Source organism: Sander lucioperca, chromosome 5, assembly GCF_008315115.2.
Source record: "Sander lucioperca isolate FBNREF2018 chromosome 5, SLUC_FBN_1.2, whole genome shotgun sequence".
In the NCBI taxonomy this organism is placed as follows: Eukaryota; Metazoa; Chordata; class Actinopteri; order Perciformes; family Percidae; genus Sander; species Sander lucioperca.
This window is the reverse complement of record NC_050177.1, coordinates 37755140-37770537: the sequence shown is the minus strand read 5'-3', so window position 1 is coordinate 37770537 and position 15398 is coordinate 37755140. Positions and strand designations below refer to the sequence as shown.

The window sequence follows — 15398 nt, the reverse complement described above, 5'->3', positions numbered from 1 at the left end:
TCCATCTCTTCCTGTAATCAGCATGTTGGTTTTCTGGCTAGTGATGGGAAATCTGCCAAATCGGTTAAGCATTACTGGCATTTGCTGAGCCACCTACAGGCTTCCTGGTGGGAAACCAGATGGCACACATACCAGGCTCAAAACAAACCACGACACAGTCACATTGTTAGGACTGATCTTCTTGCCTCTGGAGATTGTGTGTCACTTTGAGTAGGTCACACTGTGGGTTGAGTGGAGAGAACTTCACAAGCTTTGCATCACTGTGTTTGGTTCGCTGTGGGCATTTTTTATCTTTCATGTTCATTTTACAAACCTATGTTGCTTTCCTAATCAAAAGAACAATACATAATAAATGTGTATACAAGATAAGAAGAAAAGAAAAATCATTATCTGCATCAACATAAAAAAAGTTAGGTTTTGGTCAACTACTGTGTCTTCTCCATCTGTCTTCCCATCTTTCTTACCCATTTCCTCCTTGTCGCTGACCTCCCAGCAGCTCCAGTACTCTTTGTCTTTAGCCAGGATGTTACGCCGGTCCAGGACCTCACAGGTCAGCTCTGCTGCTGTCATAGAACCAGGGATCTGAGGGAAAAAGTGACACAGTTACTCCAGAGTTTAACTCTCCTCAGCAAAAGGCAAAAGTGTGGCTGAATACTAATATAGCCAGTTGTTTTCCCCTGCGTCACTCATTGTACACCACACGAGAGAAGAACTAGGCGCCAAACATGTAAAATGTAAAGTAGGATTGTGTCATTTGGTGAAGTCCAGGTCACCTTGACATGTTGCTCTGCTGTTTCCTTCTTTTCCTCCAGGTACACTGTACAGATGAAGTGCCCCCCAGGTTCAGTACTCTGAAGTGTTCGACACACACACACACACACACACACACACACACACACAGAGAAAAGGTCAGACAGAAAGACAACAGCATTAGAATAACAAATAACAGCTTGCATAACTGTCCAAATGCAGCATACATGTGCATGCATATAAGCATGCAAACAACACTGGAGAGTGTTTGTGTGTGTGTGTGTGTGTGTGTGTGTGTGTGTGTGTGTGTGTGTGTGTGTGTGTGTGACTCACAGGAAACTTTGTGTTGAGTGTCTCTCGCACTTTGATGATAACAGTGATCTCTTCCAGCTGCTTGTTTAGCTGCTGCTCATCCACCTGCAAGCAAGTATGACCACATTTCACAGTAACAACATCAATCATCAAATGACATAATACTTTCATTACAGCATCATGCCAATCTTTAGATCTCTAGCAGAAATCTTGCAGTCAATGTAAGATGCCACGTTCTTTGACATCTCAACCTTTTAGATCTATGCACTCTGTGTTGTGTTTGCCCTTTTCTGATGTCATCACTTACAGTAGGATAAATAAATTCAAAATGTTTTGCCCTCTAACAGTAAGCAATGAGTCTGACCTCAAAGATGAGTGTGTAGTGCTGTATGAGGTCCTCTATCACACGGCCAGCAGAGAAGTCCTTCCCGTCGGTCTGGAAGAGTGTGGGACCGAACACTATAGCCAGGTTATGGAGGTTCATCTGGTTCAGCTCAGAAAAACGCTGCACGCTGAAACACATGCAGGGAAAACACACATGTGTATGTGCACACAGACATGATACAAGGTGAATGTAATGTGTGTGTACGCGTTTCTCACCAATAGAGGTGGTTGATTAGGGCTTGTAGTGTAGCTTTGTTTACACGAGGCAGTCTGCTGAACAACAGCTGGTACTGGGAGATTTTCTTGCTTTCATCCTGAATGGCTGAAGTAAGAGTCAGCGAGAGGGAAAGAAAAAGAGAAAATTATGAATACAGAGGGAATATAAAGAGAAGCAGGATCACAGAGTGTGTCAGCAGGCGTAAGATGGAAAATGTAGACAAATACAGCAAGAGAGAAAGAAGAAAAAAAAACAGACAGCAACCTAAAGCGAGATTCAAAGCTGAGTCAAAAGTGACACCCTCCTGATAAAGATTTAGTGTAGTGCTATTACACAAAGGCCATATCTGATTGTGAACTGACAGGCAAACAAGTTCAGACATATGTATGAGCTCTGTATCAAAACAGCTACAACATGACACCCGACACACAGCTGCAGCATCTCCAGCTAACTGATCTGGCAACTGAAATCATTCTGCTTCTATTATATTTTCAGTGTAGTTTCAATTGTGTCACAGTTTGAATGAACTTCTTCCCTAAACTTTTTTTTTTTTATGTGAAAACTTTTCCTTTTCCACAGTTGTTTCCTTCATTTATTGCCCCTAAAAGGTTCGACATATCAGCCACTGAGACTTCTCCTACCACACTAATACAATGTTAGGTCCGTTGAGATTACTTTTTTTTTTAGTAGAAAATAGTCGCTAGTCCCCACAGCAAGGTATGTGGATTATCATGAAAAACCAGGACATTTTCCTTTTAATTCACCTCCATTGTGTTGAAGCGGCATCAGAAGTTCCACTGCATCTCAGACACCAGCTAATCCAATTCAAAGTGCTCCATAGACTTCACTACTCCTGTACTAAACTACATTCTTTCTATCCTTCTGTCTCCCCATACTGTCCGAAATGTAAGTCTGCTGAGGGCACCCTGGGTCACCTCTTTTGGTCCTGCCCTAAGCTGAACAGATATTGGTCAGATATCTCTACCTGCCTCTCCATTGTTTATGATTGTGACATTGTACTAGACCCGTGTACTGCGGTTTTCGGCAGGACCAGTCATCTAAAAATGTTGCACCACCTACATCGCAAGACTGTTCAATATGGCATGATTATTGCCAAACGGAACATTTTGACATTGTGGAAAAGCGAGGATGTCCCCTCTTTTAAGACCTGGCTAGCAGAGATGTTCAACTTGCTACATATGGAGAAAGTACGATACAATGTCTCCCTCAACTTGGTAACCTTTGACGAAATTTGGCAACCATTTTTATCTTATCTATCAAGAATGTCTTAAAATGCCTGATTTTCACTTGGTGACTGTGTCAACTGGTTTTACTGTTTCTCAGAAGAGCATAATTTCTTTCTTTTACTTTATTTCTTTCATTTGATCCTGTGTTTGTACATGTATAATGTATACTTACTTTGTTACAATATTTTCTTTTTCATTTAGCTACCTAATTGTTAGTTTATTGTTATTGTCTGTTTTTTGCTTGTCTATGGGCGGGTTGCTTTGTTATGTTCTACTGTGCTTTTTCTTGTTTGTTAAACAGAAAAGCTATAAATAAAATATATATATATATATATATATATATACACACACACACACACACACACACACACACACACACACACACACACACACACACACACACACACACACAGTGAGGAAAATAAGTATTTGAACACCCTGCTATTTTGCAAGTTCTCCCACTTAGAAATCATGGAGGGGTCTGAAATTGTCATCGTAGGTGCATGTCCACTGTGAGAGACATAATCTAAAAAAAAAAATCCAGAAATCACAATGTATGATTTTTTAACTATTTATTTGTATGATACAGCTGCAAATAAGTATTTGAACACCTGAGAAAATCAATTTTAATATTTGGTACAGTAGCCTTTGTTTGCAATTACAGAGGTCAAACGTTTCCTGTAGTTTTTCACCAGGTTTGCACACACTGCAGGAGGGATTTTGGCCCACTCCTCCACACAGATCTTCTCTTAGATCAGTCAGGTTTCTGGGCTGTCGCTGAGAAACACGGAGTTTGAGCTCCCTCCAAAGATTCTCTATTGGGTTTAGGTCTGGAGACTTGCTAGGCCACGCCAGAACCTTGATATGCTTCTTACAGAGCCACTCCTTGGTTATCCTGGCTGTGTGCTTCGGGTCATTGTCATGTTGGAAGACCCAGCCTCGACCCATCTTCAATGCTCTAACTGAGGGAAGGAGGTTGTTCCCCAAAATCTCGCAATACATGGCCCCGGTCATCCTCTCCTTAATACAGTGCAGTCGCCCTGTCCCATGTGCAGAAAAACACCCCCAAAGCATGATGCTACCACCCCCATGCTTCACAGTAGGGATGGTGTTCTTGGGATGGTACTCATCATTCTTCTTCCTCCAAACACGGTTAGTGGAATTATGACCAAAAAGTTCTATTTTGGTCTCATCTGACCACATGACTTTCTCCCATGACTCCTCTGGATCATCCAAATGGTCATTGGCAAACTTAAGACGGGCCTTGACATGTGCTGGTTTAAGCAGGGGAACCTTCCGTGCCATGCATGATTTCAAACCATGACGTCTTAGTGTATTACCAACAGTAACCTTGGAAACGGTGGTCCCAGCTCTTTTCAGGTCATTGACCAGCTCCTCCCGTGTAGTTCTGGGCTGATTTCTCACCTTTCTTAGGATCATTGAGACCCCACGAGGTGAGATCTTGCATGGAGCCCCAGTCCGAGGGAGATTGACAGTCATGTTTAGCTTCTTCCATTTTCTAATGATTGCTCCAACAGTGGACCTTTTTTCACCAAGCTGCTTGGCAATTTCCCCATAGCCCTTTCCAGCCTTGTGGAGGTGTACAATTTTGTCTCTAGTGTCTTTGGACAGCTCTTTGGTCTTGGCCATGTTAGTAGTTGGATTCTTACTAATTGTATGGGGTGGACAGGTGTCTTTATGCAGCTAACGTCCTCAAACAGGTGCATCTAATTTAGGATAATAAATGGAGTGGAGGTGGACATTTTAAAGGCAGACTAACAGGTCTTTGAGGGTCAGAATTCTAGCTGATAGACAGGTGTTCAAATACTTATTTGCAGCTGTCTCATACAAATAAATAGTTAAAAAATCATATATTGTGATTTCTGGATTTTATTTTTAGATTATGTCTCTCACAGTGGACATGCACCTACGATGACAATTTCAGACCCCTCCATGATTTCTAAGTGGGAGAACTTGCAAAATAGCAGGGTGTTCAAATACTTATTTTCCTCACTGTATATAAAAGAAGTTTCACTGCATCTCCAAATCTCATAAAATAAGTACAAAACTATTTGCATAGCTGGATACCATAGATGTAAGTGGAAAAATTGTTGTTTTTTATGTGATTTGAATGAACTGACCCATCCTCAAATCACAGCTGGACTGTACTGCAGGGCAGTATACAACAGCATATTGTGAATCTTACCAGCAGTAGTGAGCCAGGTGCAGGCATCTTCTGCCGTGAATAGTCCCATTTCTAACTCCCTGAAGAAGCGTTTGAGTGTGTTGGAGACATCGTCCACCTGGTGCTCTCCTTCCCTCAGACAAAGACTGCGAGCATCACGGCGAAATCTCTCGCACAACGCTGCCACACGGGAGTTCACACCGCTCTTACGATATATCCCCTCAGAGGTCAAGCCTAGAAAAAAACAACATATATACACAGACAACATAATTTTACAAACACAGGCGACGTCCATACTGTAACACTATTGTTGGGTAAAAAACCTTGTTCCTCCAACTTGATATTTATATTTCAACTTTAAAAGAAAAAGCATCATATGGTCCAGCAAAGATTCAGAAAAGTCAACTAAACTCATAAGAACTTAAAAACGCCATTGTATAAAGTGTAATTTACAAATTTTTCCACCTCAAAAATACACTTACTTTGCAGATGGGGTTTTAAGAGGATCAATACCCAATACTGATGCAACATTAGAGATTGGTTATGAGGACAGAATATGTGGCTATTCTATTTTGGGTGTTATAGATTGTTATAGATATCTTACAGATTGTTTTATGAAATACGGCAAAACTGCTGCTGCATTGTTTTTTAAAAGGTTAAAACTTTAAAGCCTGTTGCTAATCAATGATGTCACCGAATGTGGTGTGTGATGGTGGGGCCAGAACAGCAACATGCTTACAATTTTCTCCACTGTGTGTACAAAGTATTTTGGTATAAATTAGAAAAGAAAGTGTCCTGGGTGTAAAACTTTTCAAATGACTCAGTGCAGGTTATGTCCACTAGAGGGCTTCTGGTCCTGTTCTTCTGTTACTGTAGCTGCTTTTGGTAGCACTGAGTCATGATTGAAATCCCAGAAATTCCAGGTTCAAGAGCCTACAGTTCCTCATATGGCTCCAAACACCCAGAAGAAGTCACTATACTTTGTCAAAAGGTTTAAAAAACTTGATGACAACATAAAGGATGGTTACGTCAAATGTTGTGTCATGGTAAATGACCACTACCAGCACATGAAGGTGAGATTGGGGACAATTCTACCCTGGTTTCCCAGAGCGCTGACCAGAGGGATTAATGTCCCTGACAGGAAAGTAGAAAAAATAAGCCTCCCCCCACACACACACAAAGCTTCAACAAGTGCTTTCTGTTAGGATTGCACATTAGATACACTGATGCATCAAGACCTTTCCAACTCACGCAAACACAAGCATGAAAACACAAACACTGCCCCTGCCCCCCCACCCCCCCCACCCACACACACACACACACACACACACACACACGTGAAAACAGAAGTGCATACAGTTGGCAGAAGGGATACAGAAAACTAGTCAGAATGAAAGAAGGCAGGTCAGCTGATGGAGGTGGGAGGAAGACAAAGGATAAAGAGTGAGGAATAAAGAAAAGAATACAAAAGATAGCAAAAGAAAAGCAGCAAGGAGGGATTAATTGAGGTGGAACCGAGTTGTTTTGTTGTGTTGCTGTCCATTGGTCTCTCATAGAGCCAGAACTCCTGCTACAATAGTTACATGAGGACACACACAGAAAGTGCCAAGTGTGTGCACACACAGTAATGGCAAAAAAGGCTGCAATCAGATACAGCAATGTAGACTGTACACGGTACTGTACGGTATATAGACTCCTGTGATGTGTGGCAGAGAGATAAGGAGCATGACTTTGTGTCTACACAGTGTGTGACGGGCAATATGCTGTGACTATTAAAACACGTTTGTGTCCGGATATGTGAACATCTCTGCATGTCTCTTACCGCACTGTGTGATGTAGCCAATGCAGCTGTGTACTATGACAGGTATGTCTGTCTCTGTCAGCTGCTGCTGGCTCAGTGTGTCTCCTCCACTCCCTGCTGCTGCCTGGATGGCCCCACACCAGCCGGCAAAATCCAACTTCCTCTCTCCTTCTATGTACAGAGTTCTGAGTAAAGAGAGAGGGGGACAGAGGGGAAAGGGAAGGGGTAAAAAGGGACAATAACGTTCAATAAATGAAGAGGAGATGGAAAAAGAGCATGAAAAAATCTAGAAAAGACCAAAAAAGCTGTGAATGATTCTCAATAAAGATTACATTTAAAAAAAAACACATTCTTATACCATAGACTGTACACTTTGTAAAGTGTTGATTTTTAAGCATCATCATTGTAACAGCCAATCTGCAACCAATATGCCCTCTCACCTGCCTCTCTCCACCAGAACCAGCACCTCATTGTCTTGTTGAATCGCTGTAAAACACAAACACATCGTAATATTTCAGATACTGACATGTTTATTTCTGGTTGGTCAATCATCACTATGAGCACTCCCACCCTGTTACTGTGTGTGTGCAGATTCTGCAGTAAAAGTGCAGTTTGTGTGTGTATCCATGTATTTATCCTAATGCGTCTCACTCACAGAGTTCATTTAGTTTGCGGAGGTGGATTTCCTCTCCCTTGCTGTCCTCCAGGTAGGCGTGAAGTGTGGAGCCCACCAGAGCAAACCAACCAACCTTGGATGTTTGCAGGTTCAAGCCGTCTTTACACTTCAGCCGCCCAATCCGCTCAAAAGCCAACCTCAGTAGTGGCTCTGCAGTGGCTGGGATAAAGCTCTACAAATACAAACAGACAGTATGGCTTTGTAATACATTGCACATTAATCATCGTTTACCTTCTCTTTTGATGATGATTTAACCACTTTAGTCTGTGCATTACTGAACCCAAAAAAGAAAAACCAATACTAATTAAATTGTTAGAAAGGTTAAAGCTCCTGTGCAATACTTCAATGACAATGAGATTTCTAGAAAAACTGCCTTTGTGGCTAGACATACATGAGCCATAAAGGCCGTTTTATGGTTGTGCGTAGAATCGACGGCGTACCCCCGCAGAGCCCTCTGCATCTACGCCGAACCCTACGCCGTAGCCTGACGTGCACCTCTCGAAAAAAAATGAACTACACGTCGCAGCGACGCATGTCACTTGGCCGTGGCTTGGTAGCGTTGCATTTCCCCTGGCTCATTTCCTGGTTCTCCTTCTCCATAAACAACATGAAATCAAGGAGAGGATTAACTTTTCCTGCTACAGATTTCCCAGCTTGGTCAGAAAGCACAGGGGAGACACTTTGTTTCTCTCACTATGACTCTAGAGTCGGTACTCACTCCAAAGCTAAACACCGTCACTCTCTCACTTCTCCCTCGCGCTATCACCCACTCCCCACACACACACGCCGGCTCGGCGCACACACCAGCGCACAAGTATAAACATCAGGCCACTTATGTAGGCTACGGCGAAAGCTCTGGGTGGAGCCTCCGCAAAACTGTAAAACAGGCATGAGGCATAACCTCCGCTTCGACCTACCAATCCAATCTGAGTGATTTGATCACAAGTGGACAATTTACAATAACTACAGAATTTTGAGTACACACACTTTTCTACATCCACTTCAGCAGTTTCAGCACAGCAGGTCAAAGTAACTGTTGCTGCACATCATCATGCAGCTGACAATTATATCAGCTGTAAAGAGTGCTTTTCTGACGGAAAATAAGTGACACAGGAAACAAGTCAGCATTAGCCAGCCCTGTCCTGACCACTATACAGCATAGTTTGAACTGCACACCATCCACTTATCAGAGCTCTCCAATTTCACTACAAAAATTAACAATTACTATGTTAAGTCTTCCCTCAGTAGGGCTTCACCTGAGGAGAAAGTAAAATGATTTGTGCTTGTGTATCTAGACCCCAATATGTATTTGGTGGTTACCTTGGCAATAGACTTGACCCATTCCTTGTGGCTGTCTGGGTCATCAGTGCCAAACAGATAAAGACGCTCTGACTCTGAGTAGAGTTCAAAGGTGCTGTCATACCTGAGGGTTAGAAAAAGAGGTTAGGAGGAAGTAAGACAGGGGGCTATATAAAAAACAAATAGAAGGGAAAGAGAGAGAAGTCATTTTGTGTCAAAAAGCTATTTTTATGAGGCCAGATATGCATTTGGTATATCTCACTTGAACAGCCAACTGTGAATGATAACATACAGATTCAGGTCATAGCTATGTATATTATTTAAGGTTTTTTTAGTACTAATAATTTGATACAGACAGTAAAATGAAGGGAAAATGGATCAGTTTGTGTGCGTGTATACCCGTGTTTCTCAGGCGCGTCGACAGCCAAACAGACTATCTCTGAAGCCTTCAGAGCTCCGTTAGGGTTCGAGTTCTTGTCACTCTCATAGTAGCTGAAGGTGCAATCATTCAGTGTGCACCAGCGCCGACTGAACTCTACATGGAGGGATGAACAAAGACTTATCAAGCATAATATTCAGAATCATAATAAAACAAATTACATCATTGGACACTGTAGTTTTGTATGTTTACTGCATTTGTGAATGACTTTGTTCAGAAAATGGCTTTATAAATACACATTGTATTCATTATTAGTGTTCTTTATTACTGTGGGGTGGAGTGTAGGTAAGTGTCAGTGTTGCATGGTGTCTGTGAATACCCTCTCTGGCCTTGCGCTCTGTGATGGCCCGAGCCATGGATGCAGTCTTGAACAGGAAGCCATTGTAAGACACACAAGGTGGTGGTGAGTAATGTACTGCCTCCATGCCTCCGCCCACCTCTGATCGTGGTAGCTCTGCAGAAGAACAAAAAAATAAATAATAATAATCTTCTTGTGTAAAACCTTCTTGTGTAAAAACATACTGACTGTAATCTACTGGGAGTCTATCTAAAATAGGAGAAGTGCATCTGGTAAAGTTAAGTAGAAAACATTAAACATTACAAACACTCCTGAGTATAACAGGAATGTGTGTGGTTATGTAAAATTTAGGAATGACATTGTTACTGGAAATCAAATGTTGCTGGTTTGATAGTGGCAAAAAAAGTATAAAGAATATACATTAAATTCTCCACAGATTCTCCAATAGATTTGACAGTATTATTGTCACATAGCCAGACAATATAGACACTATGAGGCTTACAACACATATAAAGCAAATACCATTTGCAAACTATAATTTAATGTGTACGCTGGGGATGAGCTATTTTCATCCTGAATTTTGACTTAAACAAATTGATCACACTGTACAATATAAACTAACTTTTTTTTCTTTTTTGAGATCTTTATGTAAAGTGGGCATGGATCCAATCCAGATGACAATCCAGATAGTATATCTGTCCCACATAATTGATTAACACTTTAATGAATTAAAAACAAAGAAGGTTTTTGTGACGCTGTGTACTGTACCTGTGTTGAGATTGTGGCGAATTAACTCAGCCTGTAAAGGTTGGGAATGTGCGTTGGCCAGGGAGAGAGCAGAGGGACAACTTGCTACACCAGTTGGACAATTTACATCTGCACCGCAGAAAATCAGGCTTAACGTCTCCAGCACATCACTGCACTGCACATTTATACAAAGAGCCTAGGGAGAAGGAGAGAGGAAGAGAAAATTAATTTGAATTTTCATGAATTTAATCATGATTAAATCCTCATGTACAAAAATAACAGATTGAGACAATGATGTGTTGCTTGTGCAATGGCCTCCAGCCTTTCAATTCAATTTTATTTTATTAACAGTGTCAAATCATAACAGAATTCATCTCAGGACACTTTACAAATTGAGTAGGTCTAGACCACTCTCTATAATTTAGAGACCAAACAATTCCCCCAAGAGCATGCATTTGGTGCGACAGCGGCGGGCAGTCTATAGAATGCTGCTTTCAGACTTAAGTCAAATACTACTGTACAGTATATGTAAAGATGCCATTTGGGTGTGCTGAAAATCAAACCAAATGATCACAATACAAGTCAAATTAGAATGTTTTTTAATGACTAGAATGAAAAAAATCTGAACTGGTCTAGTACAGTTAACCTACAACCTGGTGAGATCAAATAAAGACTCACTATTGCAATACTATTAAACACTGTTCTGGTTTAGAGGGGAAAAGCAACAGGGTGGGAAGAGGAGTTGCTGTGACAGTTAGACAGAGGAAGACAAAAATGAGTAAGAATAACACTAAACTGATAATAAACTGATGACTTTTGTAACATGGTTCTGCAGCTGCTGACGTGGCTTTAATCACATCATGTGATTTAATCTGTCAGCCTTGCCTTGCTGCTTGAAGGAAGGTCAAACTCAAGTGTGTGTATGCGTGTGTGTGTGTGTGTGTGTGTGTGTGTGGGGGGGGGGGCTTTACCAAGTGGAAGTTAGTGGAAGTCTTCTTTGTTATTGTACTATCAATAAAAAACCCAAGTAATTATTTGGGGATTCATAGGTCCTGATGGGGTTATTATTATGATACAACTACCAACATAGTGTTCTCAAGTGTTTTAAGTGCTGTGCCAATTGTGGAGTCCACTCTAAATACACTGTATGCACATTTAATAACAAAGCAACCTGGAGCCATTTTATAGTGATTAGTCTCTAAGTCCACATGAACCTTTTGCTTCATTTCAGAGGAGCACCAGTGAAGTGAACACTGATCTAAAGAGAAGATGGAAAGCTAACTGGTCTGATAAACTTTTGCTGCTCTTTGTGGGGGATGGCACAATTATTTGTAGATTACTGTATATTTGAATAATTGTCCTGCAATTCAGCGGTATTAAAGTGTTACATTTGCTGTTATTTCACTGAAGGAACTACAGTATTGAGGTATTTTCAATACTTCCATTACATTCAAGTGGACAAATTCCAACCTTTAAATGTGTAACATGAAGCTATGTGACTAAAAACAAAAGTTAAGATGGAACTGCATGCAGATTTGGTGGGAAATAAAAACAAGCTCACATATATCTTTGGAAAAAACAATAATTTGTTGAAAGTAGAAAACAAACAGATAATAATGTCAAAACGTCAAAAGAGGAAAGTCTTCCCACACTCAGAACACAAAACCACTGTTTAAATTCCTAGAAGTGGATTATCATCATCATTTGGAGATGATTTGATTTTAAACAAAATGATAAACAAATACAGAATTCAGTACCTGAAAAGGATACAAACTACTGCGTTGTCTTTAGACTGACATTTTGTCCAAATATTGTAAACCGAAATGTAAAGAAAGAGGAAGGACGGGAATGTGGAAAAGGCAATATGTTATGACTGAGAAAAGGAGGATGCAGTGTTTTTACAGCTGAGGAACTCAACTCAGACCAGACACACAACACACAACACACACACTTCTGTTAAAACCAGTAAGCTCTTTTGGATCTGACTGAGAAATTCCACAGCACCCTGTCACACACAGACATAACCCCTCCTTTATTTAAGCAGTGTTGTGCCTCTACACACACACACACACATACAGACAAACAAACCAATTAACAAAGATTCAAATTGCATAAGAATCCTCCCCACACACAACAGTCACAGAGACAAACTGCCTTTCTCTGTCTCATACACCTTTAGAGATCTGAATGTGTAATTAGCCATCCGGAGTGGAACACATCCATGTAGATATAATGTTCACACCAACAGTCTCACCATATGGATCATATGAGTGAAACGGTACATAGGGCCTGGGAATCAGTGTTATTTTACGTATTTCAGTGGCTACAATGGCCTGCCAAAGTTTTCAGCAGCTTCTTCTCATTTACATATGGAGCAAATAATACAGGTGTCATTTACAGATACACTTGAACTGATGTAAGCGGATGTAAAGAATGGCCTGGAGTAATGCCTGTGAAAAGGTTAAGTGCAGGTTTTCTCTCTTAATTCACTACAAGTCCAAACTGTTAGAAAACAGCACAATTCTTCAAGTTTTTTGCATCTGTAATTTTCTTTAAACTGCTGTTCGCCATGCCATTAAAAACCTCTTCCTCTTTGGCTAGATAAGTTTTGTTCAAGTCTCCCTCATACATGTGTTGAGCACCACCTCGAGGAGCCATGAAGCAGTGATGCTGGGAGCAGGGAAATCTATTTAGAGTGCCTTATTTTATTAATTAAAATATTGATATTTGGCGCCAGCATATTGATAATCATGTCGCACGAAGGACAATGATATATTGCAATATCGATATTTTGTCCCACCCCTATTGAATACATTATTAAACAGCAGTGTGAAGATAGGTATAGAAATATCCACAACTTGCTGTAATACTTCTAATACCAAATTCACAAGGTGAAAAGATTTTTTTCAGTTGTGAATGTTATGAGTTAAGATGTCATTAAAATGTTTTAACCATTGTCTTTTTGTCTTCTTTCCATAATTTTATCTAAATAATAAATTAAATAATTTCAATAGAACATTGACTTACATCAGGTATTAGACAGTATTTATAATCATAGCTGGAAAAAAAAATCTGCTTCATCTTGGCAGGTACATGTAAAAGGCTTCAATACAGCGGATCACATTATACAGTATTGTTGCAGAAAGATAGGGAAAAGGAGTCTGAATACCTACAACTAGAAAGAATAGTAGGGAAACTGACTGACTGCCAGTGTGTTTGCAGCACCATCTTGGAAAACTGGATTAATGGGAAACCATGTGCTAGACAAGTGTGCTGATCCCTGGGGTGGGTTTGATCAACATTTTACATCTTCACTTTTTTCTGCTTGGATTTGGCACCACACTTTTCTCTTTTCCTTTGCCAGAGACACAATTCACTGTATTTCCCCTGCATTATTCAAACTCACCTCTTGTAGTCTTTTCCTTCACTTTCCTGTAAATTTGTTTTTCTCTCACGGGTTTAGTCTGCTCTACGCTCATGGGTCTTTGAGAGAAAAAGGCTGCCCATTTGTTGACTCTTATTTTATTCACTTTAATCATCACATTAACCTGACCATCTTGTTAAGTTGCACTACTGACGGACGCCACAAGCCACAAAAACCAATACTATAGACCAATCCCTGCAGGCTAACATTAGCCACCATGTTACAAGGCGAGCCATATTATGATATACTGTAATTTTACCACAAGCACAATGCAGTTCAGAAACAGTACCTTACTGGAAACAAGTACAGTAGAACGTTTTGTGAGGACACATTCCTAAAGCCATTAACTGTGTGTGTATGTGTGTTCCAGTAAAAAGGAACAAAACCAGCCCTCCGTCCCATGTGGACATACATGTGAAAGTCATGTTGTATGTAGGTCAGTGTGCTGTAATGTATCAATAACCAACCATGTGTCTTCTGAACAAGAGAAGTGCACCAATCAGAACAAAATACAATATGGAAATGGGTGTTTTAAAACCTCACGCTCTCCAACATCTGCTGCCTATGAAACAGGGAGTAATGTTATCACACACACACAGAGAGAGAGAGAGAGAGAGAGAGAGAGAGAGAGAGAGAGAGAGAGAGAGAGAGAGAGAGAGAGAGAGAGAGAGAGAGAGAGAGAGAGAGAGAAGAGAATTCAAGAATCTTACCCAATTTCCCCAGAGAGAGAGGGAAAGAAAGAAATAGACGGAGAGATTTTATCTGGGTGTGTCTAAAATCACAGGCCTCCATCTGGCCTCTGCAGTTATATGGGACAGAATTGGAGGAAAAGAAAGATAAAAAATATTGTGAAAGGAAGAAGAAAGCATTTAGTGGGGTACATTAATCAGAGACGGATTGTACTTGAATATAAACTCAACATAACACTCTTAGATCTCTGTACAGATGGACACTCTGCTTTGTCCATTTTAGCACATACTGAACATCCAACCAAAAACACACATTTATTTATGTACAGTATGTATATACGTCCATATAGTAAATCCAGATGAGGAAGAGCAGTTATCCACATATGTTCCGTCATTACCTCACCAGGGACAGTATGCAGAGAGAGGGAGGAGGAGGTGAAAAGCCAGATAGATGAAGAAGGGGAAGAAAAGGATGAATATGGCATAGAAGAAAAACAGAAAGACAGACACACAAATTTAGGAAGTAAAAGAAAAGAACTGGGAATTAAACAAAAAGGCAGATCCCATCTCCCTGTACAATTGAGAAGGATTTATGACCTAAAATCCTACAGTGTGAATGAGGATACTCAGTTGGAAAAGGGAAGAAAGATGAGCCAAAAGAATGAGTAACAGCAGGGAATGGACAGAAAGAAAGGGTAAGAGAGAGATGGAGCTTTTCTTCTATGGAAGCCACTTTCCAAAACTGTAAAAGCACAAAAACTAAAGAGAAAATAAAGAGTTTTTAGCTGTGTCTGTCTTTGGGGGTGTCTGTTTGCTATAATAAGTACAAATAACGTGCTGATTGTCACCAGCACACAGTCAACATAGACATAACAAACACAAGCTAAAGAAGGCTGGGATCAGTCATTGGTTGTGGTTGTCGAGGAGGGA

General features: G+C 40.6%; 1 protein-coding gene across 4 annotated transcripts in view; it reads right to left on the bottom strand.

The window, feature by feature from the left end:
• The window catches only part of LOC116045550 (arf-GAP with Rho-GAP domain, ANK repeat and PH domain-containing protein 1), a 64854-nt gene that overhangs the window by 8860 nt on the left and 40596 nt on the right, over window positions 1-15398 (bottom strand). For all 4 annotated transcript variants that reach the window (XM_031293234.2, XM_031293235.2, XM_031293236.2 and 1 more), the window contains 13 exons: window positions 10377-10551; window positions 9630-9764; window positions 9271-9406; window positions 8893-8995; window positions 7552-7744; window positions 7337-7382; window positions 6918-7081; window positions 5117-5329; window positions 1663-1768; window positions 1427-1574; window positions 1084-1167; window positions 774-851; window positions 465-582 (listed from right to left, as the gene is read on the bottom strand). In XM_031293234.2, the coding sequence (XP_031149094.1) occupies window positions 465-582; window positions 774-851; window positions 1084-1167; window positions 1427-1574; window positions 1663-1768; window positions 5117-5329; window positions 6918-7081; window positions 7337-7382; window positions 7552-7744; window positions 8893-8995; window positions 9271-9406; window positions 9630-9764; window positions 10377-10551 (1699 nt within the window). The remainder of the gene's footprint in view (window positions 1-464; window positions 583-773; window positions 852-1083; window positions 1168-1426; window positions 1575-1662; window positions 1769-5116; window positions 5330-6917; window positions 7082-7336; window positions 7383-7551; window positions 7745-8892; window positions 8996-9270; window positions 9407-9629; window positions 9765-10376; window positions 10552-15398) is intronic.